Source organism: Lampetra planeri, chromosome 1 (genome assembly GCF_965212315.1).
Source record: "Lampetra planeri chromosome 1, kcLamPlan1.2.h2, whole genome shotgun sequence".
In the NCBI taxonomy this organism is placed as follows: domain Eukaryota; kingdom Metazoa; phylum Chordata; class Hyperoartia; order Petromyzontiformes; family Petromyzontidae; genus Lampetra; species Lampetra planeri.
This window is the reverse complement of record NC_136107.1, coordinates 19,334,541-19,360,713: the sequence shown is the minus strand read 5'-3', so window position 1 is coordinate 19,360,713 and position 26,173 is coordinate 19,334,541. Positions and strand designations below refer to the sequence as shown.

Sequence of the window (26,173 nt, the reverse complement as noted above, 5' to 3'; positions counted from 1 at the left end):
ATTGATTGATTGCTTCTGTGAACAGGTGTCTTTTATACAGGTAACAAGTTAGGAGCACACTCTTAAAGGGAGTGCTCCTAATCTCAGCTCGTTTCCTGTATAAAAGACACCTGGGAGCCAGAAATCTTTCTGATTGAGAGGGGGTCAAATACTTATTTCCCTCATTAAAATACAAATCAATTTATAACATTTTTGACATGCGCTTTTCTGGATTTTTTTGTTATTCTGTCTCTCACTGTTCAAATAAACCTACCATTAAAATTATAGACTGGTCATTTCTTTGTCAGTGGGCAAACGTACAAAATCAGCAGGGGATCAAATACTTTTTTTCCCTCACTGTATGAGTGTATTGCTGTGAGTTTATGGTAGTGTGTTGTTAGGGTCATAATGCAGCATCCTAGTACATAAAACATAACATTAATGCCACTTAAGATCAACATAATTTTAGTCAATAGTTTTATTACCACACACATAAAAAGTTAGAATCAACAAAAATGAAGTGTTCCAACAGAATTATAGCAGCAGCAATGCAACAGTAATAAAGTGACAACAAACATAATTAGCAGGCGAATTCAAGATGCGTAGCTGGCATCATAAGGAAGACGTACGGTCCCTTAACACACGAGAAAACGAAAAATCTCACACAGCTGCATCACCTGCCAGAACATTCAATGCGGGTTTTAAAAACTTGCAAAATTCCGGTGTAAAGTGATTACATTTTGGCATGCTGCAGAACAGGGTTATGGGGTCATGACCTCTAACAGGGGTCCACATGTCTCAGATGGGAACCCAAATTGACCTTCATGGGAGTCGGCCTTCTCTGACACCTGAATCACACAAAAACACAACAATAGCAACAACAAAAACAAAGGTCTACTGTCAGAATAATTTGTTTTACTCAGACTTCTTCAAAATCTGTGTTAATGGCTTTAACGATTAACAATCGACATCCACAAATTTTTTAAAGCCCATGTGAAACTCAATACTTATTAATGAAGTAGATTTTCTAAAGTAAGTTGATGTTAGGAGTGCACCCCAAGAAGCTAGAACATCATCACAATGCTAATTTTATTCACGAACTTGAATTCATTGTTTTGCTTCCTCGTTGGATTTCCCCACTACAACTTGTGTACGTTTCACGAGCCAGCATGATGTAAGCACATATCAATATGCTGCACAGGCGTACAAGGTTTGTGCGTGTATTTGTGCATGCACGCTTGCATACATTCCACCACTGCTTCAGGGCTGATAGTTTGTGCATGACATCAACCGGCCAAGGTGGCACTGTCACAGCACCCATCTGTCAGAAGAATGGTTCTGAATTCAACTCCCAGGTTGACTCAGCCCACCACTTATCCGGGATTGAGTACAACAGTGCCACTTACTTGCAGCCTAGACGGATCCTGCGATAGAAGAGATGCTTGGTTGGTATTTGTAAATATAGCTTCAATTTCCTGTAAGGGAAGTTTTTTGATCATGGATTACAACTTGAGAATGACAGCATCAAGAACGTATATTTTGTTTATTGTAGAACATTCTATAGGAACAGTCCACTATGATAAAACATCACCCTGCCCACAGATGTAAACAATCGCATGTATTATTTGCCTCTGTGCGAGCTGCTTGGATAGACTCTGGGTATGAACTCTGACCTCCTGCAGCTCAGCAGCAATGGTGTGGATCCGACTCCGCTCCGCGTCCGTCAAGGAGAGGTCACTCACCACTGACCAGTCACCCCCCTCGAACCTCACAGGAAGCGAGAATACCAGACCTTGCAGCAAGCCGTATTCTCCTAGGTCGGGTCACACAGCACACAGTACAGCAACCACATAAGTCATGCAATTATAATAACGTGTGATTGTTATAGATGGGTGTTTATTACTATTATAATGAGCCAAGAATGTCTGTTTGGGTGTGCCGCGCGTGACGTCACTCCACATGCCGCACCCCCTCGTCATTAATATTCATGAGCGGGTGGATTTTTATACTCACGCAGAAGGTCGAGCGGAAATAAAAAAAAATCGCAAATTCGCTTTAAGTTTGACGTTTCTTTATTGAAAGTGAATCTAATAAATAATTCTATGCAGCAACAAATTTATGCTTGTACATTATGGTAAAATAGACATTTCTCAGTGATTTTCCAGATATTGTATCGATTTCCCATTTATTTCAACCCCAGCGATCGAAAGCAGAAGGGAATCAAGTATCAGAGCAATGAATTTGAACAAATTGAAGGTCAGTTATATACAGTGCTACAATGACATGAAGTGAGGTGTTTTATGACGTAGTTTCGTGCAAGAATCACCGTCATTAATACAGTGCTACAGTGAACTGCAGTGAAGTGTTTTATGACTTCATTTCGTGGCAGATTCACTGCCATTAATACAGTGCTACAGTGAAATGCAGAAAAGTGTTTGATAACATACTTTCGTGCAAGATTCACTGCCATTAAATTTACACAAGATACAATTATACTCTGCTCAATGTTTAGTAAATATTACAGCGTCCATCTAAGGATGGGCAAAGAAGCTAGTATATAAATAATGTGCCTCTGTCTGAGTCGCCTGAACAGGCTCTGCTGTATAGTAGTGCTTTTCAACCTGGATTGTGCACGATCCAAGCTGAGACTGCACTCTTTTGGTTAACACAAATATGCCCGACTGTGAGGGCAGGCACAAGCCGGCGTGAGTAGGTTAAACGTTGAGTTTTATAAGTGCACCACGGGGTGACCAGCCCCTCCCCACCCCTCCCACCCCCCACCCAGCCCCACCCTCCACCCCCAGCCCCTCCCCACCCTCCCCACCCAGCCCCTCCCCACCCAGCCCCACCCCTCCCATTTTTGGATGCGCGACGGACGGACGGACACAATAATCCCCTGTGGGCTGGTCTAACCAGGAGGTTCCTACCAGTATAAACTTGATGTCCTGATGGAAGGTGCTGTGGAAAAGTGTTTGTGGTAGAGATTGTGGTGGGTTTTATTCTGCAAGGTTGTAAGAGTGATGCTGATGATGTTGGTCATGTTGTACTGGAGGTGATCTATCACAGCAGGAGTGCAGGTGTCCATCTGCACCTGGATTTGTCAGCGATAGTGTTGCTTAATATATTTTGCACGGTGTGTTTCAGATCAAATGCTCATGCACAACATTATTTGCTGTGTTTATGACAGGGTGATGTAAGGTATCAAGCCAGGGTCATGTCAGTCCATGTGGCTACGCTCAACTCCCTCTAGTTTGAAGCGGTGGTGTTTTGGAGTTGGTCGGAGGGCCCTCAGTACACTCACCAACTTCTCCCTGTCTGTGTAAGGATAATCTCTTTATATTCCTGGACAAACACCTCAAGATAAACATGCACTTCGATAATCATTACCTTTGCATGTTTCCAAATTATCTTGTTTTCCACTATGTTTACCTTTGCAAGCCTTTTGAATGTCATCCATTGATCCCCTGGAGTGGTGCACCTCTTTGTGCTTTGAGCTTCTCACGGTTGCATAAATTGAACTGTTTTGATGCACAAGCGGTTGAATCAACACCTCTGCTTCTTGAGTTGTGCTAGGATTCAAATCCGCGATGCTGCTGCTATTGTTCCTGCTCTTACTGAAGTGTGCTATGAGGTTTTGTATATTCACAGTATATATAGGACCTCAGTTTAATCATCCATAACGTTCGAGCCCAGGATTAACACGGAGCCAGCTTGTGCCTCTATCGTCCTCCTGGATGTACAAGCGCTGCTACCCCTGGGATTATTCATATCTAATATCCCCCCCCCCCCCTGACTGGCACACCACAGACCTTGCGCAATTGTTGGTGCTCGTTTTTGGCTGCCTTTCAGCTTGTTTGTGGTATCCTGCCCCAATCAGGAAGATAGACCGAATGTCCCCCCCTCTTTCTAACGTGTTGGTGTGCTGATGAACTACTGTACATGGAAATGCACTGCCTTGAGGAGCGTATTATTACACAAATTGGACTTGTAATGTGCTGGAAAGGCTTACATATTCCCCCCAGATGGCTAGGACAGGTGGCAAGCCTAGGGTGGACAGAGCCTGACTTACCATTGGAAGGGACGGCGAGCGAGTGAATCTGTTGATCGTCTGAGCCATGGAACCAAAGGCGCAGGGTGGAGGCAATGGCGGCGTTCAGGGCTGTGGTAGCTGGATAGCCCTGGGCCTTTGCCTGGAGGGAGCCGCGTGCTTGCAAGACGGCCGGGAACTCATTCTCCAGCCATTCGCTGCAAGGCAAATGGTGAAATTCAAACACAAGCTTTATGTTTAAACCAGTAGAGTAGCTTCTGTGTATAGAGGTGGTGGAACTGTCCTGGAGCCCATGGGATGGAGGGAACCACAGCTGGATTACCGAGAATAGAGAAATTGGACAGGAGGATACATTTCATGACTTGCACCAGGGCACATGCCAACCACACTACTCCACTCCTTTGAACTAAAATTATAAGCATGGCCTTAGCACATGCATTTACAGAAGTACTAACCTTAATTCTAAATCAAAACACTAAACATAGGCTGTGTAAGAAAACTACTCACCCTGCGATTATGGTTGAAATGAGAAATTAACATCCACCTTTTTTTATACCTATGTCAATATTTTAAACCCGGCTATGAGTTTATACGGTCATCTGGTTTCCTTTTGTTGCGTGGTTGCTCTCAAACGCCTGACCACAGTCCCTCACATTTCACAAAATGTCATTCACAGCGCACTAATGCTGGCTGTAATCTGCAGTGATCCAATGAAGCCTACTTGCCTTCTTAGGATTTTTATTTGACGGGTTTTTAGATTTTCATTTTGGATGTAGTGAGCATACACAATTAAATGTATTAAAAAAACGTGACATTCTTTTGGGGAATTATAATTTAGGAAGGCCAGCTCATAACAATATCAAGTTCTGTTTCTCCTTATAGTATTGTTATTTTTCACCTGATTGGTTAGTGAATGATGAAGCAATAACAATTTCATGCCCATCTCATACAAATGTCTAGGTAAATAAATGTCTATATAAATAAGATATACTGTATTTGCAGTCATAAACATATATTGTAAGCATCGCACAATTATGCATGTGCATGATTTAAACGTCCCCTCTGCTGGTTAGTTTCTCCAGTACATTTGAAAGTTAGTTCGTTGTATGCAGAGATGATTGGTCCCTACAGAGGACCAATCTGAATCAGCGACATAGGGAAAGTCAGGCCAGGACACAGGCACTCCAAGCGTAGATTGAGACACAGTGAGTAACTGAGCAGCGCGATGGTATTTATGAGGTCTGCTGTGAATTTACTTGAGGAGTCACGTTCAAAAAAAAATATTTTTTTAAAATGACAAAAGGTATTAAACAGGATTATCATTAAAAGAGAAACGATATTTTCTTGAGTAAATAAATAATTGCTCAAATATACTGGTTAACATCTCGAAAAGCACTTGTACCAAGGGAACCACGGAACCACCTAGTATCTGAAAACGTACGTTTCAGGAAAACAAGTTTCAGGTGATTGTTATAGGCAGAGCAAGGAGACTTGCGACTTTAGCTTTCTGAAACTAAGTTTTGCACCACAAAACGTAAAATAATGGCCTCGTGTTCCCACAGTAACAGAGAAAGAGGACTCACAGGGTGTAGAGAATGGGGAGTGCGAGTGTCGGGTGTGTGCGATGGCAGAGCAGCTTTGTGCAGATCCGCAGCATGGGGTGTGATACAGTACCGGTCGTTCAGAACCTCCAGGAGTGGGTACGTGAGTCCAGGACCCCACACAGCGCCATCGTAGCCCCGGAGTCGAGCCGCAGAAAGCTGCGTGTACGTGCTCCCTCCAGCGTCACCCCACACCACCACATCCTCCACACCTACTCAACCCAACACCTTACGTGAGACTTGCGTGCACATGCAGCACGAGCAGTGGCATCGCGTGTGCAGTCGGTGCAAATGTACCAGGGACCGTGGGGCCATGCTATGAACAGGGGGGAAATTGTACAATACAAGGCATTCTATTTAATTCCTTGCACCGGTCCCATGCCAACCTCGCTACCCCATTGAGCACCAGCCATCTCACACAGCTCCTCTGAACAATGAACGTATCCGCGTGTGTGTGGTATTTGTGCTTTTTCACACTCGTTGACCTGCAGAGTTAACTTTGAGCTTCGCTGCCAGCAGGCCCTTGGCCCGCCTTTCCAGGTGAGTGGACAGGGCCACGAAGTTGCGCCTGGGAACATGCGGAGCGGCAGCTGTAGCCAGCAGCTGGGCCCTTAGGTTGGCTGCCTTCGCTGCCACCACGAGCACCCGCACGTCAGGCCCGGCGCGCCGACCCAGCGCGGAGCCGTAAGCGGCACAAAGAAGCGCGCCAGCATCCGACCACTCCTGCCCTGAACTGGGGGCAACGTTGTCGAGGACAATCACCAGCCCAGCGCCGTCGAAAGCTATCTCGGGGTCGGAGTGGATGGTGACATCACGCAGCGTGGCACAGGCCATGTCAAGGGTGTCCTGCCGGACGCATCGCAGGGCCTCCTGCTCGCCAACTTTGCCCAGCAGGCACACGGACAGACCTGTTGACCCCCCGCACAACTCGCCGGTACCCAGCAGCCACAGCAGCCCAGGCACGTACGCGCTGTTTGCCCTGCATGGAAGAGACAAAATTAAGCAGACTGTCCTGTGGAACAAATTGGCAGGTAAGGTGCACAGTTCTTCTGTCACATACGGCAGTGCTAGAAAGGCAGGGCTGCTATAGATGTTTGCTCTTTGCTGATTTGATTGTGAATGATAAATGCTTTAATATATCACTTTTTCCTTCTTCAACATTTTAAACAAATATTTGTGTTACAAATGATATATTCTGTAAATCTACAAGTTACCACGCAAATGTTTAAATTAACAAGTTGTGCACATCAACTGCGGTAAATGGCATCTGAGCATGAGCTGGAACATGAGTCGACTCAACCTGAAATGAGTACCCAGTTCCTGGTATGAGCAGTCAATATCAGTACTGCAGATATAAAGGCTGCTGAATATAGTGCATGGTTTTAGCCACATCACCTCCTCGTGCGCTGCACCAGCCTTATCAGGTTCCCGCTCACGTGTTGTACTTGCTCCAACAGTTTATTCAAGCTAAATAGAAGATTGTTGCCTTTGTGTGGTGCGGTTACCCAGTGATGCAGACGTGGAAGGGCCTGTTGAGCTCTCTGTGCTGTGCCTGCTCATCTGTAAGCTTCACCTGCGTGTGCAGATTCTCCTGCGCGAGGGTGAGCATCAGCTCTGAAAGCATGGGTGACACCATGCCGTAGTAGCCCTGAAATACAACACGTGCCACGCAGGATTGACATATTACACTCACACTACACGAGAGATACTGGTAACACCTTGGGCTTTTATTGGTCCTATAAATCTGTACGTTCACTTTGCCAATAACTGCTTTGTATGGCTTGTGCTCTGCAGTGTTGTCTAACCTTGAAAATATGTCAATGTTCTGAAGCAGTCTATCATTATTCTGGCAAACATATGATGCATATGTTTGCATTATCGAACATTCAGATTGTATTCACTATCATAATACATGTTTAAAGATGTCAAAGTCTTCCAGAACTCTCAAAATCCTTTCTTAAGTTTATCACTGGAATTCACGTACACATCATTTTGTTAAATCACAGTCACATAGCCAATCAGGTTAATTGACGTAAAGGTAATGCAAAATTGCATTCCTTGAACACATAAGTAATCATACACCTCATAACTGCAACGTTTGTTTTTTGCATGTGTATCCATAGATTTATATTCTTTTATGTTCTGAATAGTAATCTGCAAAAGAAAGCTTGTTGTGTAATCGTCTTACAGCACTAAATTAAACTGAATACAATTCTAACAATGGACCATTCTGCCTTTTCACGGAACACTGTTCAAGCTTTTTTTTGTTTTTCCACAAAATATTGTTACACAAAGCGCATAACTTTTGTAAACAGTAAAGTGCTCCTATTGGCGGCTCCTCAGGACCTGTTTATAAGTGGTGCAGCTATCGAGCGCGCAGGCGGTGCAACTGCATCGGGGCCCATGGGCCGTAGGGGCCTCAGGCTCCGAGCTACGCAGAGGGGGGAATTAGCCATGCGGTCCCATTTCGTGCCTTGCACCAGGGCCCAATCAAACCACGCTCTGCCACTGACCTGCACATACTCCATGAAGTCGTTGTATCCACCCAGCAGGGCCCCCCGGCCGCCCCGCTCCACCAGTTCTCGCCACACCAGCGGGGATGTAGTGTGGCGCCAGCCATGCTGCCGACATGTGGCGCTCAACCAGGCCTGCCCAACACATGAACACTTTCTCCATAACGACATTATCTGACATGTCTGGCTTTGCAGATGTGCACCAAGTTTACCACCTACTAAATATGCTTCATTCAGAGTGCAGTCTTGTCAATGTAGGAATAAAAAAAATAACTCTGAAGGACACTGCAATGTCACTATTATTTATCATTTTGCTGTAGCATTGCTGAGTAATGCAATTGCATGACAGTAAATTGAGCATTGTCCTTTATAAGTAGCAGATTGACCTTACAGGGCTCAAAGGATTGTTCTATGGCTTATAGAAAGGAACTGATTTATTGGCAAGACTGGGTCATTCATTTGTGTGTGCGACAGTAATGTACAATGGTCAAAGGCTGACAATGCCGTGGTGGTGTGAAAGAGTTCCCGATTCACAAGTTGGATAGGGCTGTGGGTTTACCATCATTCACTAGAGCACGACTCCACGCATTACCTGGGGACGGGTATCAGTATCATTAAAAAATCCCAGACAACTAAGACCAACGAAAATACCTCCCACTCCTCTGGGAGCACGGGAATCCTGTGGACTCTGAAGCTGGGCAAATTGAGTTGCAAGTAGTCGGTGAGGAGCTCTGCTTTAGCGTAATACGGGCAGTCGGCACGTCCTGATGGAAAGAGAAACGTCACAAGGCACTGGGTGGTCTGTGGTTCATTATATATCATGTGCTGTCATGGTAAATGGTGGCATACACAACAAATGTCATGTTTTTGTGAAGGCGACAATGGATAACCCTAAGTTATTAACAAGAGCAGTAGAACACACCTTACTAGATATGCCACCAAGCAAATTTATTTTAAAAAACGTCTGCCCAGAGAATGCATTTGTTCATTCAGAACTGAACCTCTTTTTGATGAGATATGCAGTCATTTAAAATATTGTGCAGTGTGTAATTGAATGCTTGAATGCACATGTGATGCACAGCTTTGGTTCAGTACAGTAATCCTTTTTTTCTGTTCAAATATTTTAATGAAAAATATCCATGATTTATGTGGCGATGCGCCCTATTCTGCGCCCATCTAGTGTGAAACACCTGCTTACGCTCCTGGCTTCTACGCAATAATTAACAATGTCTCTTCCAATGAGCAGACTCCTTTCTCTCGGATTAACGTGAGCTTCACCCCAATCACTCCACAGTGATCATGAATGTGATGTGTCTAATGCTTCTAGAAATTGACATATGGGCATCCATTCCCAGTGCAACTTACCTACATTCACTAACTGTAAAGGTGGAGGCTCAAAGAAGTATGATTGGATTAAAGATCAGGTTATCATACAGAGCTATCCTTTGTGTGTGATGTCCTACAATATGATGTATGTTGAACTTTTGTCTCAGTGTACATAGCCAACCGTGCTAATTGGAGGTGCGGAGAAAGAACAACAAACTAAACACAAAGAGCAGTTCTAAAGAAATTACTTTTCAATCTCGATTTAAAAGTGCATAGCTGTAGTGGCTTCGTAACCTCGGAAGGAAGAGCGTTCCAGACGGCCGCAGAAGCGCATCTGAAAGCACGTGATACATTGACCGTCTTTGGTCGATGGTTCGGTGAGGATGATGACCGGAGTTCGCGTGATGGTTTATACTCCTTGACGAGATATACATATGTAGAGGAGTAAAATAGTGACGTCATGTGTGCCGTCCAGTGCAATTACGTCACGGAACGTGACGTCATGCACGCTGGCCGGCTCGATGACGTCATGTCTCGTGGGGTCCTTAAGGGAGACCCCGTGACGAAAGCGGGGTCACTGTGGGAACGGGTAGAGTGAGAAGTTTGAAGAGGGAACCAGGGGTAGAGAGGGATCGAGTAGTGAGTCTGGAAGGAAGCCGGTGGTAGCCGATAGAGGTGCTTCTCTCTCTGGTCGGTGGAGTTGGCAGAGTCCCCGATCCGACACGAGAGAGAGAGACCGGAGCTAGCCGGGCAGGGACCAGGACTCAGTGTAGGACCCCTAGCCCCCGGGAGTTGTGTACCCTGTGTTAGATTGTAACAGCCCTTAATAAACCTTTGGCGAAAGCCCATATCCTTACCTCCGTCTCCGAGTGAGTCATGGGAACTCTTCAACACATACATGTGCTAGATTTGAAGCTTTCGTGACTGCAAGGATTCATACTCTTAGTTATTTCGGTAAAGTCACGTAGGTAAAAAATTAAATTAATAAAAATAAAACAATAAAAATCACTTTAACACTTAGGCTTTCGCGACCAATATTGTTCATAATCAACGATTTTTGGGTTTAGATCGCGTTACTTATAAATATAATTACCAGCGAAACGTCGTACTCAAATTGTAAATGTTGTGGTTTCACGCTTCAACACACCGGTGGGCTAAAGCAGTGAACTATTTGTCTTTTGTCAACGTGACACTTTTTTTACTGATTGGCCGTGTCGGGTGGTGGAGGGTTACGACACATTTATAAGTAACGCGATCTAAACCCAAAAATCGTTGATTATGAATAAAAATCACGACGTTTCGTAGGCAACACAAGTCTCCGTCATCAGGTGGGACCGTCACAGCCGAATTAGCTGCATCAAGTGAGGCAAGGATTCAAGATGTAATCCCTTAAATGCAAGTTGAGGGGGGAGGAGAGGGGGGGGGAGCTCATCAGAATGTGGTAGCCAATGAATGGAACGTATCGGGAGGGAGGGGGGCGGGGCTAAAAGAAGGCACGAAGTGCTACGTAGAACGTATCGGGAGGGGGGCGGGGCCAAAAGCATGCACGACGTGGTACACGAGAGTCGGCGACGTGGACGTGGTTGTGCGCAAGCAACTATTGTTGCACACGCCAACGTATTGGACGGAGAGGGGGAGGGGAGGCCAAAAGAAAGTGTGGGGTGCAAGTGTACGTGGACATGTGTATGTACAAGCACCTGTTGATACACATGATAGAAAAGAACGAAAATGCCCATGTTTATACCAGTGCTGGCTGAACAATAAAGAGAGTACTGTTAAACACTGGGGATGTTAACATTCGGTAAAGTAAAGTAAAATAGTGCCTGTCAGATAAGATGGTCCAAAAATGTGTAATTAAGTTTTTTTTGCATGGTTGATAACATCTTTCCAATGATTACTAAGTTTGTACCCATCATCACGGTTGAAATGATGTCTGTGTTTGTATATCTGAATGGCTTGGTGTACAAACCTTTGATGGTAGCCAGAGGGTTTGCAGAGCACCTTAGTCTCGGAGAAAACAATCTCATGAGAGCCCACCGAGTTGTAGCAATGATCAACAACGGCGGAAGACTCAATTTTGCCGTGTTTCAATTCTGACTTGTGCTCGCGGACACGATCAGAGACGTGTCCGCGAGCACAAGTCAAAATTTAGTCTTCCGCCGTTGCCGATCATTGCTACAACTCGGTGGGCTCTCATGAGATTGTTTTTTCCGAGACTAAGGTGCTCTGCAAACCCTCTGGCTACCATCAAAGGTTTGTACGCGAAGCCATTCAGATATACAGACACAGACATAATTTCAACCGTGATGATGGGTACAAACTTAGTAATCATTGGAAAGATGTTATCAACCATGCAAAAAAGACTTAATTACACATTTTTGGACCATCTTATCTGACAGGCACTATTTTACTTAACTTTACCGAGTGTTAACATCCCCAGTGTTTAACAGTACTCTCTTTATTGTTCAGCCAGCACTAGTATAAACATGGGCATTTTCGTTCTTTTCTATCATGTGTATCAACAGGTGCTTGTACATACACATGTCCACATACACTTGCACCCCACACTCTCTTTTGGCCTCCCCTCCCCCTCTCCGTCCAATACGTTGGCGTGTGCAACAATAGTTGCTTGCGCACAACCACGTCCACGTCGCCGACTCTCGTGTACCACGTCGTCCATTCTTTTGGCCCCGCCCCCCTCCCCCTCCCGATACGTTCTACGTAGCACTTCGTGCCTTCTTTTAGCCCCGCCCCCCTCCCTCCCGATACGTTCCATTCATTGGCTACCACATTCTGATGAGCTCCCCCCCCCTCTCCTCCCCCCTCAACTTGCATTTAAGGGATTACATCTTGAATCCTTGCCTCACTTGATGCAGCAAATCTGGCTGTGACGGTCCCACCTGATGACGGAGACTTGTGTTGCCTCCGAAACGTCGTGATTTTTATTGTTTTATTTTTATTAATTTAATTTTTTACCTACGTGACTTTACCGAAATAACTAAGAGTACATACATGTGCACTAGGAAGTTTTATGTTATCTATATATTGTCTACGTTTACTTTAGAATATACCTACTATAATCACCCAGGAATGTCATTAACGCTCGTGACGTCACTTCACGTTGACCAGCCCCCCTCATTAATATTCATGAGCAGGTGACGTCCTCCACGTGGACCCCCTCCTCATTAATATTCATGAGCAGGTGACGTCCTCCACATGGACCCCCCTCCTCATTAATATTCATGAGCAGGTGACGTCCTCCACATGGACCCCCATCCTCATTAATATTCATGAGCAGGTGACGTCCTCCACATGGACCCCCCTCCTCATTAATATTCATGAGCAGGTGACGTCCTCCACATGGACCCCCCCTCCTCATTAATATTCATGAGCAGGTGACGTCCTACACATGGACCCCCCCCTCCTCATTAATATTCATGAGCAGGTGACGTCCTCCACATGGACCCCCCCTCCTCATTAATATTCATGAGCAGGTGACGTCCTTCAAATGGACCCCCCTCCTCATTAATATCCATGAGCAGGTGACGTCCTACACATGGACCCCCCCCCTCCTCATTAATATTCATGAGCAGGTGACGTCCTCCACATGGACCCCCCCTCCTCATTAATATTCATGAGCAGGTGACGTCCTACACATGGACCCCCCCCCTCCTTATTAATATTCATGAGCAGGTGACGTCCTACACATGGACCCCCCCTCCTCATTAATATTCATGAGCAGGTGACGTCCTACACATGGACCCCCCCTCCTCATTAATATTCATGAGCAGGTGACGTCCTCCACATGGACCCCCCCCTCCTCATTAATATTCATGAGCAGGTGACGTCCTCCACATGGACCCCCCCCTCCTCATTAATAATCATGAGCAGGTGACGTCACTCCACATCGAACAGCCCCCCTCATTAATTATTATCATTAACAGTGTAATGTTTAATATAATTTGTAAGGTAATAGTGAGTATCGTAATTGTATAGTGAACATACTCGTACACGTGCTCTCCAACACGCCCGTGTGCTGTACTGGTAACGAATTGGCACCTTCTGTTTACGTGACAAACCTTTACTAATTGGCTGTATTGGGTAGTGGAGGGTTTAACGACACATTCATATTTACGCGAATTTAACCCAAAAAACCCATCTATTATGGATTATATCGGTCGCAAAAGCCTCCTACTTCGTGTTTAAAACTCCTGTCGGCCAATCGGCCCCCACGTGCACGCAAGGCGATGATGATGATAATTGTTTTTTTACCCTTCTATCTGGCAACAAAACTGACACCTTTTTTACAAGGAGTCATGTTTACATAGACCACAATACCTGCAGTCATAATGCAAACAAAAAACATCACTCTGATAATGTATGCACTGGCATCAACTTCAAGGACAGTGCATACATTATCAGAGTTATGTCATCAACTTCAAGGACAGTGCATACATTATCAGAGTTATGTTTTTTGTTTGCATTATGACTGCAGGCATTGTGGTCTATGCAAACATGACTCCTTGTAAAAAAGGTGTCAGTTTTGTTGCCAGATAGAAGGGTAAAAAAACAATTATTATATGTTTTACTGGCAAATGAGGTTCCAATGGCGATGATGGTGTTGAGAGAGAGAGGGCCTCGTTTGGTTTCAAAATTGAGTTGCGTCTTCATCGTTTCTCTCTAACCTCAATACAAACGAAACCCGCGCCGCTAAATCGGTAACCCTCTGGCGTCGGTAACCGGTAACCGTCACGTTGGTAACCGGTTAGTGATGTGTTGCCCGACTCTCACCCGCCAGAACGAACGCCGCCATGTCTCGCGCCCTCAGCCGTCTCTATGGCAACGGCACACAGCCGTCTCTAGGGCAACGGCATGCCGACTCCCTGGCAACCACTCTGTGTCACCCTCCCCCCAGCACCTCCCCCCCCCCCCTCACAAAAAAAGACCCGAGCAATTGTTCGACCGATCGCATCGATGAGCCAATCCCCAACACGTGCAAGCAGGAAAAAACGCCACTTTTTTCAAATTTTCTTGCTGTGGATTTCACACCTGATGATGATTGCTTGTGTTGCAGTCGAAACGTCGTGAGAATTTTTTTATTATATTTTATTATTTTTATTATTTTATTATTTCCTTTCTACGTGACTTTACCGAAAGAACCAATAATACGTGCGTGCAGCAGCCTTTGACTCGCCCCCGACACTCTATTGCTCGGGTCTGATCACGTGCCCCTCACAACTCCGCTCGCCTCATTGGCAAAGATGTCAGCCCCCTTGGTGAGACGCGTGGTGGGAATTCGCTCCGCTGAAGTCAGGCCTCTCGCTGTTATGGTGTGATGTTGTTAGTGCTGCTAACAAACATGTCTTGTTGCTAACATACATATCTCGCTGCGATAATGCCGCCTTCGCCGTGTAACTGACGGCACGCGATCGCGGCCTATCAACACGACGTGTTGATACCACGAAGGCAAGTCATTACACTGTGTAATGACTTGCGGTTGTACGTACTTTGCTTTGCTGGCAGGAGAGCAAGATGATGTCGACTGAACTCGGTGACGTTATTTTAGATTAATCGGATTGCGTAATTGTATCAAAGCAGGATTTTATACCATGCAAATGCATTTCCGCATACAAAATAAACTCGTGTACAGTATCGTCAAGGGATGGAACTGTGGCGCAGTGGTTAGGGCACTGCTCTACGAACCTGTTCGTCTTCAGTTCGATTCCCGGTCACAGCTAACCGAGCATGTGCTGTGCCCTCTCTTGACCAACCCACACTGATCAGGGTGGTGAAGTATGGTCAAACAGCCCCAATCACCGACACGGCGTGGAAAGGCTTATTTACATTTTTACTATGTGTCTTATTACAGCAGCAGGTGTCACATTCTCTGCCTTGTGGTGTCTTTGACTTTGAGAGCATTAACTCACCACATGTATCGTGCATTGCCCCACAGATATCAACGTTTGGCATCCTGGTGGCGGTTCAGAGGTGATATAGCTCCCTTCTCGGTTCAGGCGCAGGGCCTGAACAAACCTCGGTGGCTGTGGCCCAGACAGACAACGCTGATCGTCATGTACGGCCGTGTCGTCAGCCACCTGCACGCTGGCGGTTGTGCCGTCCCGTCATGGGCAAGATCCTTAAACTCCTTTCAGACGTCCTCCCGACGAGACGCGTTGTCCCTCGCGCGTTGTGCGCGTGCACGCATCACCCGCTTTAGCATCCATGACGTTGAGCAATGCAAACGGATGTTTTCAACGTGGCTGACACCCGGAACTGCTGGGGGACGAGACACAGGCCATGCTGAGAGCAGATGGCTTGTCCCCGCCGACAAGCGTAAATTCACTTCTTTGAGCAAGTCTGCTGGTTGCATGAGCAACACCGAGCAGTATACTTCCATAGATGACCCACAAGCGGATGTCATCGCTTATGGTAGAAATGTACGTTCTAATAGAAACCAAGGGAACAGCCGACGAGACCACAGGAGGGCGCCACCTATCGCAACGGAACTTGTCAGAACAGCTACCGAGAGAGGTGACTTATTGGAACCCAAAATTGAGATGGACAAACTTCTGGCCACGTGCCAAACCCCAAGCGATGTCTTGGAGCTCGCATTGGACGGGCTTGCGCCTAAACTGCTGAACTTGGATGTTACTGCTACCACCGGCGAGCCATCGGCCATGGGTGCCGTCGACTTTGCGGTGCACGTGCCGGATGTACTGGACACAAGGCCCTGCTCCCTGCTCATTGCCTGCTGGAGGACGCTGAGGGCGCTACCGCCGGATCGTGCCGCGTACGAGCAGCGTCGGATGCTACAGCACCCGCACTTCCCGGGGCTGTGTCAGCAGGTTCTGCGCACGAGCCGCTACCTGACACCTGGGCTCCTGGGCTACACGCTCGCCGCTGCCACCCGGCTCGGCATCCCGCTGCGGAGCCGCCTCGTCCAGATGCTGATTCGCACCGCACAGGCAAGTCGAGCGCGGAGCGCTGAAAGCTCAACAGCCGTGTCGTGTATGGGCGGTTGTGGTGGCGCGGTGGTGCAACGGTCAGCGCTACACTGTGCTACGAACCCGGCGACTCGAGTTCGATTCATGCTCACGGCCAACACCGGTGTCGATTATCTGAACCGGTCCTGGGCCTCCCCTAGGCCGACTCAGCCTCAAATGAGTATCTGGTGCGGTGTGTAAATATCTCCACTCGGGAAACAAAGGCGGCTGGGCGTGATGCTGGTCACCTACCCCCTCCTGTGCCATGCCGGCCTTCATAGGTGCTCACTAACAGCACGTGCCCCATTAGTCTGTTAAGGCTATTCGGGGGATCTTTGGTGGCGTGGTGATTAGCGCATTGCACTCCAAACTTGGTGACCTGTTTTTATAATCTATAATAGTTGCAATGTTTTCACATACAAATGACAATCTCTTACGCAGACACTATCAATCCATGTTTTCTGAGTATAAGAATCAATTGGAAATTAATGATAACAACGTGAGTACATCACACAGCTAAGTAGCACAGTTGACCCTTGAGAGATTTGTTAGTCATGGCCATTGTGAGCAATGGGCGTAGGCATGCAACTGTCTGTGAAATGTGCAGCTCTACCGTTTAGCGTGGGTTCTCCCTTTGCTGCCCCCTTCACTCCCTCCCTGTCAACAGGTGAGCATCAATGAGTTTAACGGGCGAGCCCTGGGTGTGGTGGCAAGCTGCCTGCCCTTCCTGCTGCAGGACAGGAACACACAGGCGCTGCGAGCTGCCCTCACGATGCGAGCGCAGCTGGCACTGCCAGAGGTGGACAGAGTGCCCGTGCTACTGATGCTAATGTATCACTTGGGACCCACCGTGCCAACTGCCCTCAAGGACAAGCTCGTGGTAAGGGTGTCTGCCAGCACCTCGCCACTGTGCTGGTTCATCGCGGACGCTGGTTCGTTACCGCCGGCACAGCACATGCACGCGCTTGAACGTGCGTTTGTTTGTGTGTGGGTACAGACGCAGGCGTGGGCGCTCTTCGTCCTGGATCAGTTCACAACAGCCAACGTTCTCAGGTTGTTCTTCAGCCTGGCCCGGATGCAACACAACGCCCCCGAGCTGCTGTCCGCGGCCAGCCCAATCATTACTGGTAGGAACGCACGCACACGTAGGAAGCCACGCTTAACTCCCCATGTAATGCCCCTCCTGCCCGCTCCTCCGTTGGTCACAATTAGAGCCGAGACGATTAATCAATTCAAATTATATTGCCATCGATTCCAATGTGTGGTCAGTCCCTTTTAAATATGGCAGCCGCCCTGATATCCTGCCGCTTGAAGGTGGGAAACCCACTACAAGCCATGCCCAGCACGACGTGGTTGATGATGCCACCTAAGTTTGTGTTACCCAATTAGTTGATTAACAAAACCGATCATCAGTGGCATATCTATTACCTGAATCATTGGAAAGTCCAGATCCAGTCACCTTATCAGCGTTATGTTGCCCCGCCCTCTGCTGCTTCCCAGGGAATCTGCAGGAGCTGAAGTTATCTGAGCTGCTGCAGCTGTTGAAAGTGTGTAACCAGCTGGGCTTCCACAACACGCAGCTCTTCTCCTCCATCGCTGAACACGCCGTCACCAGACTGCATCTCTACGGCTTGAACGAGGCACGTGTGCATGTGTGGTTTTTTTGTTTAGTCTATTCTGTTTAACCAGGTGAGAACTCGAGAGGCCAAAATAGTCTATAAACTATTTGTTAGAAACTATTTTATTTTCCCAAATAAGGCCCACTGAGCTATATAGCTCTTTTTCAGAAGCAACCTGGCCACAAATGATAGCTCAAAAAGTGGCTTATCATGTGGAAATCTATAGCAGCCAAATACTCTATATGCATATTTCTAAATGTGGAGGGAAAATCGGAGGACCTGGAGAAAATCCACGTGACCACGGGGAGAACATGCAACGTCCAGACATACAGGCGTCAGGGTCTGGATCAAACCCACAACCTTCTGCATACCAGGCGAGGGAGTTAACATCTTTCCACCACAGCAAGTCCCATTTGCTGGAGTGACCTGGAGCATTAGTCTTCCAATACTTGGACGATGATTGCTATATTTTATCCCAACTGAGTAATTTGTGTGAAATTTTAGACCCTAATGCTGGCACACAATGCAAATTACATCAGGGGATCTTTAACATCCACCGTGGAGCAGATGGCGCGTAGTATCACCGCGGTTATTACACACTGCAGTAATAACCGGGGCCGCTGGATTCAAACCGTCCACTTCTGCGACAAGTGGCGAACGCGCTACCGCTCGGCCGTGTCACCACCATATCATGGGACGTGCTGGCCGCCACTGGGGTGTGCTGTTTGTTCTTGCTTCCGTGTGTACGTGTGATCGGCTATGGAGCACGGTTACAAGCCTATCGTCTATATTTTTCCCTGCTTAGCTTTGACATTTCAAATGTAAATTATTATATTAATTTGTCATATATATGAACACAGCTTCTAGCTAAAATAATTCAGTTATGGAGAATATGATATGGTTGGCAGTACTTAGCCTCTGAGCCCATCTATTTATGATCTGTTTTTCATGTGGCAAAAGGTCAAGCAGGTAACACTTAAAAAACCCACCTTCATGAAATGATAACTAAAAATAGGATGGATGCACTGTTTCAGTCAAGTGCATTTGATTAAAGAGGTTGCCATCTGGATTCTTGGTGGTATGACCGACAGAATCAATACATAGTAGGCAGCCAACATAGGAGGTGGTGTCCACCCCTGCCACCGTCCTCCCTATGTGTGTGTATAACTGCCTGCACACCTCTCTCTCCCGGTGTGTTTGTGTGTGTGACTTCATGCACACCTGTCTGTCTCGCACTCCAGGCATGTACCCTACTGCTGCTGCTGAGCAGGTTGAGGTTCCGACACCCGGGCCTGCTGGATGCAGTCGCTCTCCTCCTGCTGCAGGAGCAGCAGCAGCAGGAGCAACAGCAGGAGCAACCAATGCCGTGTCACCTCGATAAGAAGAACCTCATGGTCCTCCTGCACATCTACTCCTTGCTCAACCACCAGCCGCACGGGGCTGCCGAAACGTGAGTCGTACATGGGCTGTGATGACACTGGTACACGACGACCTGCAATTGCAAGTAATGACTTTGCAAGGCGTTGGTTGGTCGGCCACTGTGATGGCAATATAAATGACACGACGTCTCATGTCAGTGGCTCGTCCCCATACCGCACGACGGTACACATACGACTCACAAGGCGCTGGTCTCCATGTGCCGGCATGTACTTTGTACTCGCCCTCTCGTCCCTGTGCCCCCCCGGCCTCCCCGCTCGCAGGTTCCTGGGGGTGTTGAGCTCGGCGTTGGAGCATCATCTCCCGGAGTTGTCTGCGCACGAGCTGTTTGTGGGTGTGCGGGCGCTGTGCATCCTGGGCCGTCGCCCGCCCAGCGCCGTCGCTAGCGCCCTGCTTGCAGACCACTCTTGCACGGAGCTGCTGAGCGTTTCAGGTCAGCAGCTGGATCCCCGGAGTCCTGAAGTCCTTTATTTAATCACATAACGGACTCGGCACCTTCAGTCCTTTTAGTTGACCACGCAAACCCACATCGACTATCACCAACTCACCGAAAGCGGAGGCCTGTGTAAGTATGATAGCTATTCTTTTTTTATTACAATTGTGTTTGTGAGGAATGTGCAGCATTGAGAAGCGGTGACCAGTTGCATCAAACCCCTTAAGTGAACATCTGACTTAATTTGTACTGATTTTAGTTAGGAAGCTAATGCATTTTCTTGCTCGTATTATATAACCAACTCCTGCGACTTTGCTACATTATGTAGCAGCCATTGTGGGGGAAAACATTCTCCCCCTTGAGTGATTCTCAAAAATGTTCAAGAAAAAATAGTTCTAAAAAAAAGTTACAATTCTCAAGAAAAAAAAATCTCCCCTTCTTGAGTGATTCTCAAACGTTTATTATACGTGACCCACCCCCACGATGCCACTTTCTAAGATTACAAACCACTGTGCGTACGTACATTGATCTTCTTTTGCAACGTACGTAGCCAACTGTGCTAGTCAGAAGTGCGGGGGAAGGACAACAAACTAAATACAAAAAACGAGTTTGAAAGAAATGAGATTTAAATCTTAAGTGGCTTCCTCATATTGGAAGGAAGAGCGTTGCAGACAACCGCAGAAGCGCATCTGAAAGCGCACGATGCAGCGAGTGGCTCAACGTGCATATGAATGACTGCGATCGGTCATCATGGAAAGCTGCATGTGGAGAAAGGCAGGTTGGGTCATGAGCCCCGGAGTTTTGAGAAACACTGCCGTATATCAACTGAACTTGGGAGACAAAAGACATCCGGTTTACGTTGCGTTGAGACTGGTGCTAGCAAACAGAACTTGCCCCAAAATTCTGTTAAGGCTATAAGGGTGGAATCTTTGTCTTGTGAGTGGCTGCAGACTCTCTGAAGCGCCTGCAGAATGAGTTGGAGCTTCAGGCCATCAGACTGAGCTTGCATCTGCAGAAGAAACTCCCTGGTGTCCCTGCTGCGGAAGCTGCCCCCTCCTCCCCAGACCAGAAACCTGCATTCCTTACCCGCTGCCCCGAGTTGCCCTCTGTGCTGACGGAGGCCCTCCGAGGGAGCGGTCAGGTCAGGGTCGGGGTCACCGTGGGTGGGCTCTACAGTATAGGTGAGCTGTCCACAAGCCAAGCAAGTAGTCATACCAAATTTAGAACATGGTCTTTATTATCATCATCATCATCGTTCACATCAGTGACACTCTCATTTCAACTGTCATCATTACTATCATCGTCGTCACGATCATTATCAGCATCGTCGTATCGGTGACCGTTGACGCCACCATGATCATCATCATCTTCGTCGTCACCGCCATTGTCATATTGGACAAGGTGACTTTCACCGTCACTTGTTACCTTGCTACATCCTGACCCCAAGGGATTAATGCCGACTCGGCGCAATTCAAATTGTAAATGCCAAGATTGGGAGCACTGTTGCTGTTGTGGCAGGTTTATCACAGTGCAGCGGCACAAGATGCCCATCTCACATCTCTAATGTTCAATGACATGTTTGACCAAAGAATGGCTTTGTTGGTTTGGGAAATGGTCTTCTCCACCAAGGAAGGAAAGTGCACATGTTATCAACGTTCAATTATATACTAACTAGCTTGTTTGCCCGTCCTAGGATGGAAGCTGTAATGTTTACGAAAAAATTGACCAGAGTATAATTGTATCTTGTGTAAATTCAATGGCAGGCAATCTTGCACAAAAGTAGGTCATGAAACACTTCACTGCATTTCACTGTAGCACTGTATATAACTGACCTTCAATTAGTTCAAATTCACTGCTCTAATACTTTCTCTCCTGCTTTCGGTCGCTGGGATTGAAATAAATTGGAAATCGATACAATATCTGGAAAATCGCCAATAAATGTCTATTTTACCATAATTTACAAGCATAAATTAGACTTACCTTTTGTCTCAAGTGCTGAAGAAATAAATAAAGACACCAAATCCACTTTGTTGCGGCGTGGAATTATTTATTTGATTCACTTTCAATAAAGAAACGTCAAATTTAAAGCGAATTTGCGAAAATAATTATTTCCGCTCCACCTTCTGCGTATTAATGACGGGGGGGGGCGGGGGGGCTCATGTGGAGTGACGTCATGCACGGGACACACATATTCTTGGTTTATTATATTAGTGTTGGGGCGTGATAGTTCAGACTGGAAAAATTAACCCGTAAAAACAAAGTTTTTCACTATAAATCCTATATATGCGTGGCGGCTAGAGTCCTCTCGTCCTCTGGCTTGAGATGGCTGCCACCTATGGGTCAGATGATTGCATGGCACCATTAAGCAATTGGTAATTAAATATAATATTTTGTCCTAAAAAGTGTAAAATTTTGGAAAAAAAATTTCACGAACATTCATTGTCACGCACAACGAGTCTGTGTGGAAAATGTCAGCTCGATTGGATCACGGGAAGTGGATTAAAAAACTACCGAAAGATTTGCACGGTCGTAAGCAAGCAAGCGCGCAAGTGAACTTAATATAAAGGATTTAAAAAGACGGGGTTTTGTGCTGCAGCCTATTGACCTGTTGTGAGGAATATTACATAAAAATCGTGCACTTTGATGATGACTTGCATGTATACAGGTGGGCATCTAGCCAGTAAATCCTTGCAATCTCATCAGTAGCTGACTGTTGATGTGGTTAATGATTATTCCTGAAAGGCTTCGTAAAATATATTCTTGAAACAATGTCAATATCTCACTGGTGATGAGTCATCGGGGCTTTTCCGTTAACATCTCAAAGTTAAATGAAAACCGAATCAACCTTTTTGAAAGATAATTGCGCGTGTGCTATGCTCAAGGGGGTTGTCGGACTGTACCTCTGAGAAGAGCATGTGAATCTGGCATTGGGCTGCTCCATTGAGATTACACAATCCTATGTTGCTAATGGTTGTGGGACTGCATCAAGAAAGAGTGTGGCTGTTTGAGTGAAGATTTAATGGAGAATTTTTGGAGTGTTTTTACACAACACTAATTATGTCGTTCATACAGGAAAGCCGAGCGTGAACCTCATTTGCGGCACATGGGACCACTGGGATTACAATCAACAGCTTGAAAATTGTAATAAAAATTTGCCCGTTAATATTAGTGTCGTGTCAGCATCCAGCGTTTGTTTCATAATTCTCGACCGGTTTGTGCAAAAAAACCCGTAGTGTAACCGCCCACTCTTCCCCCCACCCACCCCCAAGGACTTGCATCTTCCGGATTTAAGTGTCAAAAAGTGATGTGTAAAAAAACGAGCATCACAAAATCCATTCATGGGGAGTCATGGTATTATTTTTTTCGTGCAAAGATTAATGGCGCTAAGTCCGGTCATCCTCACAGCAGCAACTTTTGGCTAACCATCGAACAAAGACGGTCACTGCATCGCGCGCTTTCAGAGGCACTTCTGCAGCCGTCTTGAATTCTCTTCTGATATTAGGAAAGTCACTGGAGCTATGCACTTTCAATCTAGATTGAAAACTCATTTCTTTAACTTATTTTTCGTATAGTTTGTTGTCCTTCCCTCGCATCTCTGATTAGCATGGTTGGCTCCGTATGGTGCGAAGAAGTTCCAACAGACATACACACGTACACACCTAACATCTTGATGAAAGTTTCACTGCGAAGCCTGTCTTTGTGCAGATGCCGAGGTGACCCTGCAGGGGACAGAAGTCCTTCAGTTCCTCCTGGGAAATGAGTGCCTTGCTCTGCCGGATCACCCACACGACCCAGGAGACAACCCACACAATCAGGGAGATTGCCTCCACGTTCCTGGAGATGGTGCTTGTATCCTCAGAGAGGACCCACTCCCAAAGCCTCTGCGGTGAGTCCATTGGACTCTTATGCCCTCAACCACCGGTGATATCGGCTACACCTGGGCTCAATTAGTTACTTCATTCGTAATTAATTGAATCACAATGTAATTTTTCTTAAGATTTGAACTTTGTATGTATGAACTTCTTTCACACCATACATATCCAACCATGTTAATTGCAGGTGCGGGGGAAGAACAACTAAACACAAAAAGCAGTCTTAAAGAAATTAGTTTTCAACCGAGATTTAAGAGTGCTGATGCAATTGTTATTGGCCTCAGATGCGATGTGGGCACTGCTCGTGGCGGTCGTGCTATACGCCCGGCACCATCACCCTTTTACCCGTGTGCCCTGCCGCAGGGTTGCCATGCTGTGGTGCCACCCCGCTGAGTTCTGCCTCGGGTCCCAGCACCCGTGTGGAAAGCTGGCGCTGAAGGTGCGGAACCTGCACGCTCTGGGCTACCGCGTGACGCTGGTAAGTCAGCATTGTCAGCGGCGGCGGCGCTGTCGACATTGCCACCAAGCGTGTGACAATACGTTTGGTTCATCAATTATAATCGATGTATTACGTTCAAAATACACGTGTGGAATTTGTGTGTGCCAGGAATGGACGGATTTTAGATTTGTACATTACGATTTGAATCACGTGACCTCTGCAGCCACACGCGAGGTGCTACATTCGCCACAATGTAACAAAAATATTTTATTCGCGACCCTCAAATTGTGAGTCAAATTGCGAAGAGGGATGCATTTTTGAAAACCTAATCATCACCATGATGCATGCTTAACGTGGTAATGGATTTTAGATTCTAAACATAATGCCAATTATCCAGGAAAGTCTTATTGGCTCTGAATTAGGATTTTTCCCCAGTTCCATTCACGAGTATTTGATATCTGGGAGGATACTGGAGTATATGGAGAAAACTTATGCTTGTGATGAGGTAACACTCAGCACTGCACAGATACATTCAATGCTATACTGGTATTTCCTGGCCAACTTATAGCCAAAGCTTGATATTCCCGACCAACCAAGCCCAACCGCAAGCAGTGTTGAGTCTGGATAATGCCTGGTTAGGTGACCACCGTGCACACTTCAAACTGGCGAACAACACGCAGGTGTGCTTTACTTGTAACGAATTGGCATATTCTGTTTGAATTGCAAGCCTTACTAGTTGGCTGTCGGTTGGTGGTGGGTTTCACGACACATTTATATTTACGCGATCTAACCCCAAAAAAAAACCTGTATTATGGATATTGGTCGCAAAAGCCTACATGGTTAAACACACTTCAAACTGGTTGAAGTGTAACTTTAAACGCTTCCGTATCTTTTGTTCCCCAATTACATCAACCCGCACTGATGAGGGTGCTGAAGCATGGTCAAATAATCCTCATGGCCAACAAAGGTGCGTGGAGAGAGGGTGGGGGGGCTTTCATCCAGCAGTGGATCGACAATAGGGATGTACATGTATTTGACGGATGCGAGGGACTTGTTTGCCGTGTGATTGCATCACAGGTGTCGAGCAGCCAATGGAAGAGGCTGCAACCCGAAAGCAGGGTGCCTTTCCTGCGGCAGAAACTGCAGCTTGCAAGTGGCATGGCAGCGGAGTGTGGTAGCTAGAAGTCCTGTGGTGGATGTTTGCCGTGCGTAAGGAACTGGTGCACCATCGGTGTCTCCCTTTGTCAATATCATCCCAACATACGGCAGTCCTCGTGTTGCAAACTGATATTTGTTCCTTAAGTATACCCGAGTAGAAGGTATTTCTCATGGTGAAATGTGTTGTTTTTGGAATGATTGGTTTGGTAACAATTGTTTATGGTGACGGCACTTGTTTTGAAAATCCTGTGGCCTCAAGTCCAATAAAAACGTACGTATATCCTACCAGGCATTGATTCGAGTGCTGTGAAATTTCCGAGTGCAAAACCCAGAGTATCTGTGGTCCCAGGCATTTTGCAATCATGCACACGCGTCAGTGATCACGAGGGATTGTCATCATATCAGCCAATCAGCTGCCAGGAAAGCATTCACGATGCAACATGGCTGCTGTTACATCAACTCCGTGTGCAACATGGTCAGTGATTCTCAGTGCCCTTGGCTGTGACAAGTTGTACATTATGAATGTTCTTTTTAAGTATTGTATGATGTTGCGTGCATTTATTTCTGCAAGTGAATGCGTGTTCCCAATTGTTTGTTAATTTGCGCGGGAATGTCTTAAGCCTGGTCTCATCCGCCCTTACCATCTCTCGGAAAGTTACGCATTCCCCTTGTGTAAATCCCGTAGAGAACCAGAAATGGAACAAATCTTCGCCTATGCAATGAATAGAATTGCACAAGCCGTTCATAACTCAGGCCTCCGGCGTT

At 46.5% G+C, this 26,173-nt stretch overlaps 2 protein-coding genes across 6 annotated transcripts; one reads left to right on the top strand and one right to left on the bottom strand.

Annotated features, from left to right (window-relative positions):
• Positions 1-439: 439 nt before the first annotated feature.
• MDH1B (malate dehydrogenase 1B) lies at positions 440-14,331 on the bottom strand. Of its 3 annotated transcripts, none has more exons than XM_078595908.1 (10): positions 14,259-14,331; positions 8,793-8,905; positions 8,142-8,276; positions 7,134-7,276; positions 6,114-6,607; positions 5,702-5,840; positions 4,049-4,224; positions 1,653-1,792; positions 1,386-1,454; positions 440-827 (listed from the first exon to the last, which is right to left on the bottom strand). In XM_078595908.1, the coding sequence occupies exons 1-10, from the start codon at positions 14,278-14,280 to the stop codon at positions 741-743; spliced, it is 1,518 nt and encodes a 505-aa protein (XP_078452034.1). In that variant the 5' UTR covers positions 14,281-14,331; the 3' UTR covers positions 440-740. The 3 variants fall into 3 exon arrangements, with proteins under 3 accessions (XP_078452034.1, XP_078452026.1, XP_078452017.1); XM_078595900.1 differs by lacking the exon at positions 14,259-14,331 and adding an exon at positions 10,325-10,751; XM_078595891.1 differs by lacking the exon at positions 14,259-14,331 and having other exon boundaries at positions 8,793-10,751.
• Positions 14,332-14,669: 338 nt separating this feature from the next.
• FASTKD2 (FAST kinase domains 2) lies at positions 14,670-25,693 on the top strand. 3 transcript variants are annotated; one of them, XM_078595869.1, is made up of 11 exons: positions 14,670-14,743; positions 15,421-16,432; positions 17,118-17,330; positions 17,448-17,577; positions 17,951-18,090; positions 19,311-19,519; positions 19,770-19,939; positions 20,890-21,120; positions 23,645-23,825; positions 24,175-24,289; positions 25,328-25,693. In XM_078595869.1, exons 2-11 carry the CDS (start codon positions 15,539-15,541, stop codon positions 25,430-25,432), a joined length of 2,388 nt encoding a protein of 795 aa, XP_078451995.1. In that variant the 5' UTR covers positions 14,670-14,743; positions 15,421-15,538; the 3' UTR covers positions 25,433-25,693. The 3 variants fall into 3 exon arrangements, with proteins under 3 accessions (XP_078451995.1, XP_078451986.1, XP_078452006.1); XM_078595860.1 differs by having other exon boundaries at positions 14,698-14,797; XM_078595880.1 differs by lacking the exon at positions 17,118-17,330 and having other exon boundaries at positions 14,698-14,797.
• Positions 25,694-26,173: the final 480 nt, after the last annotated feature.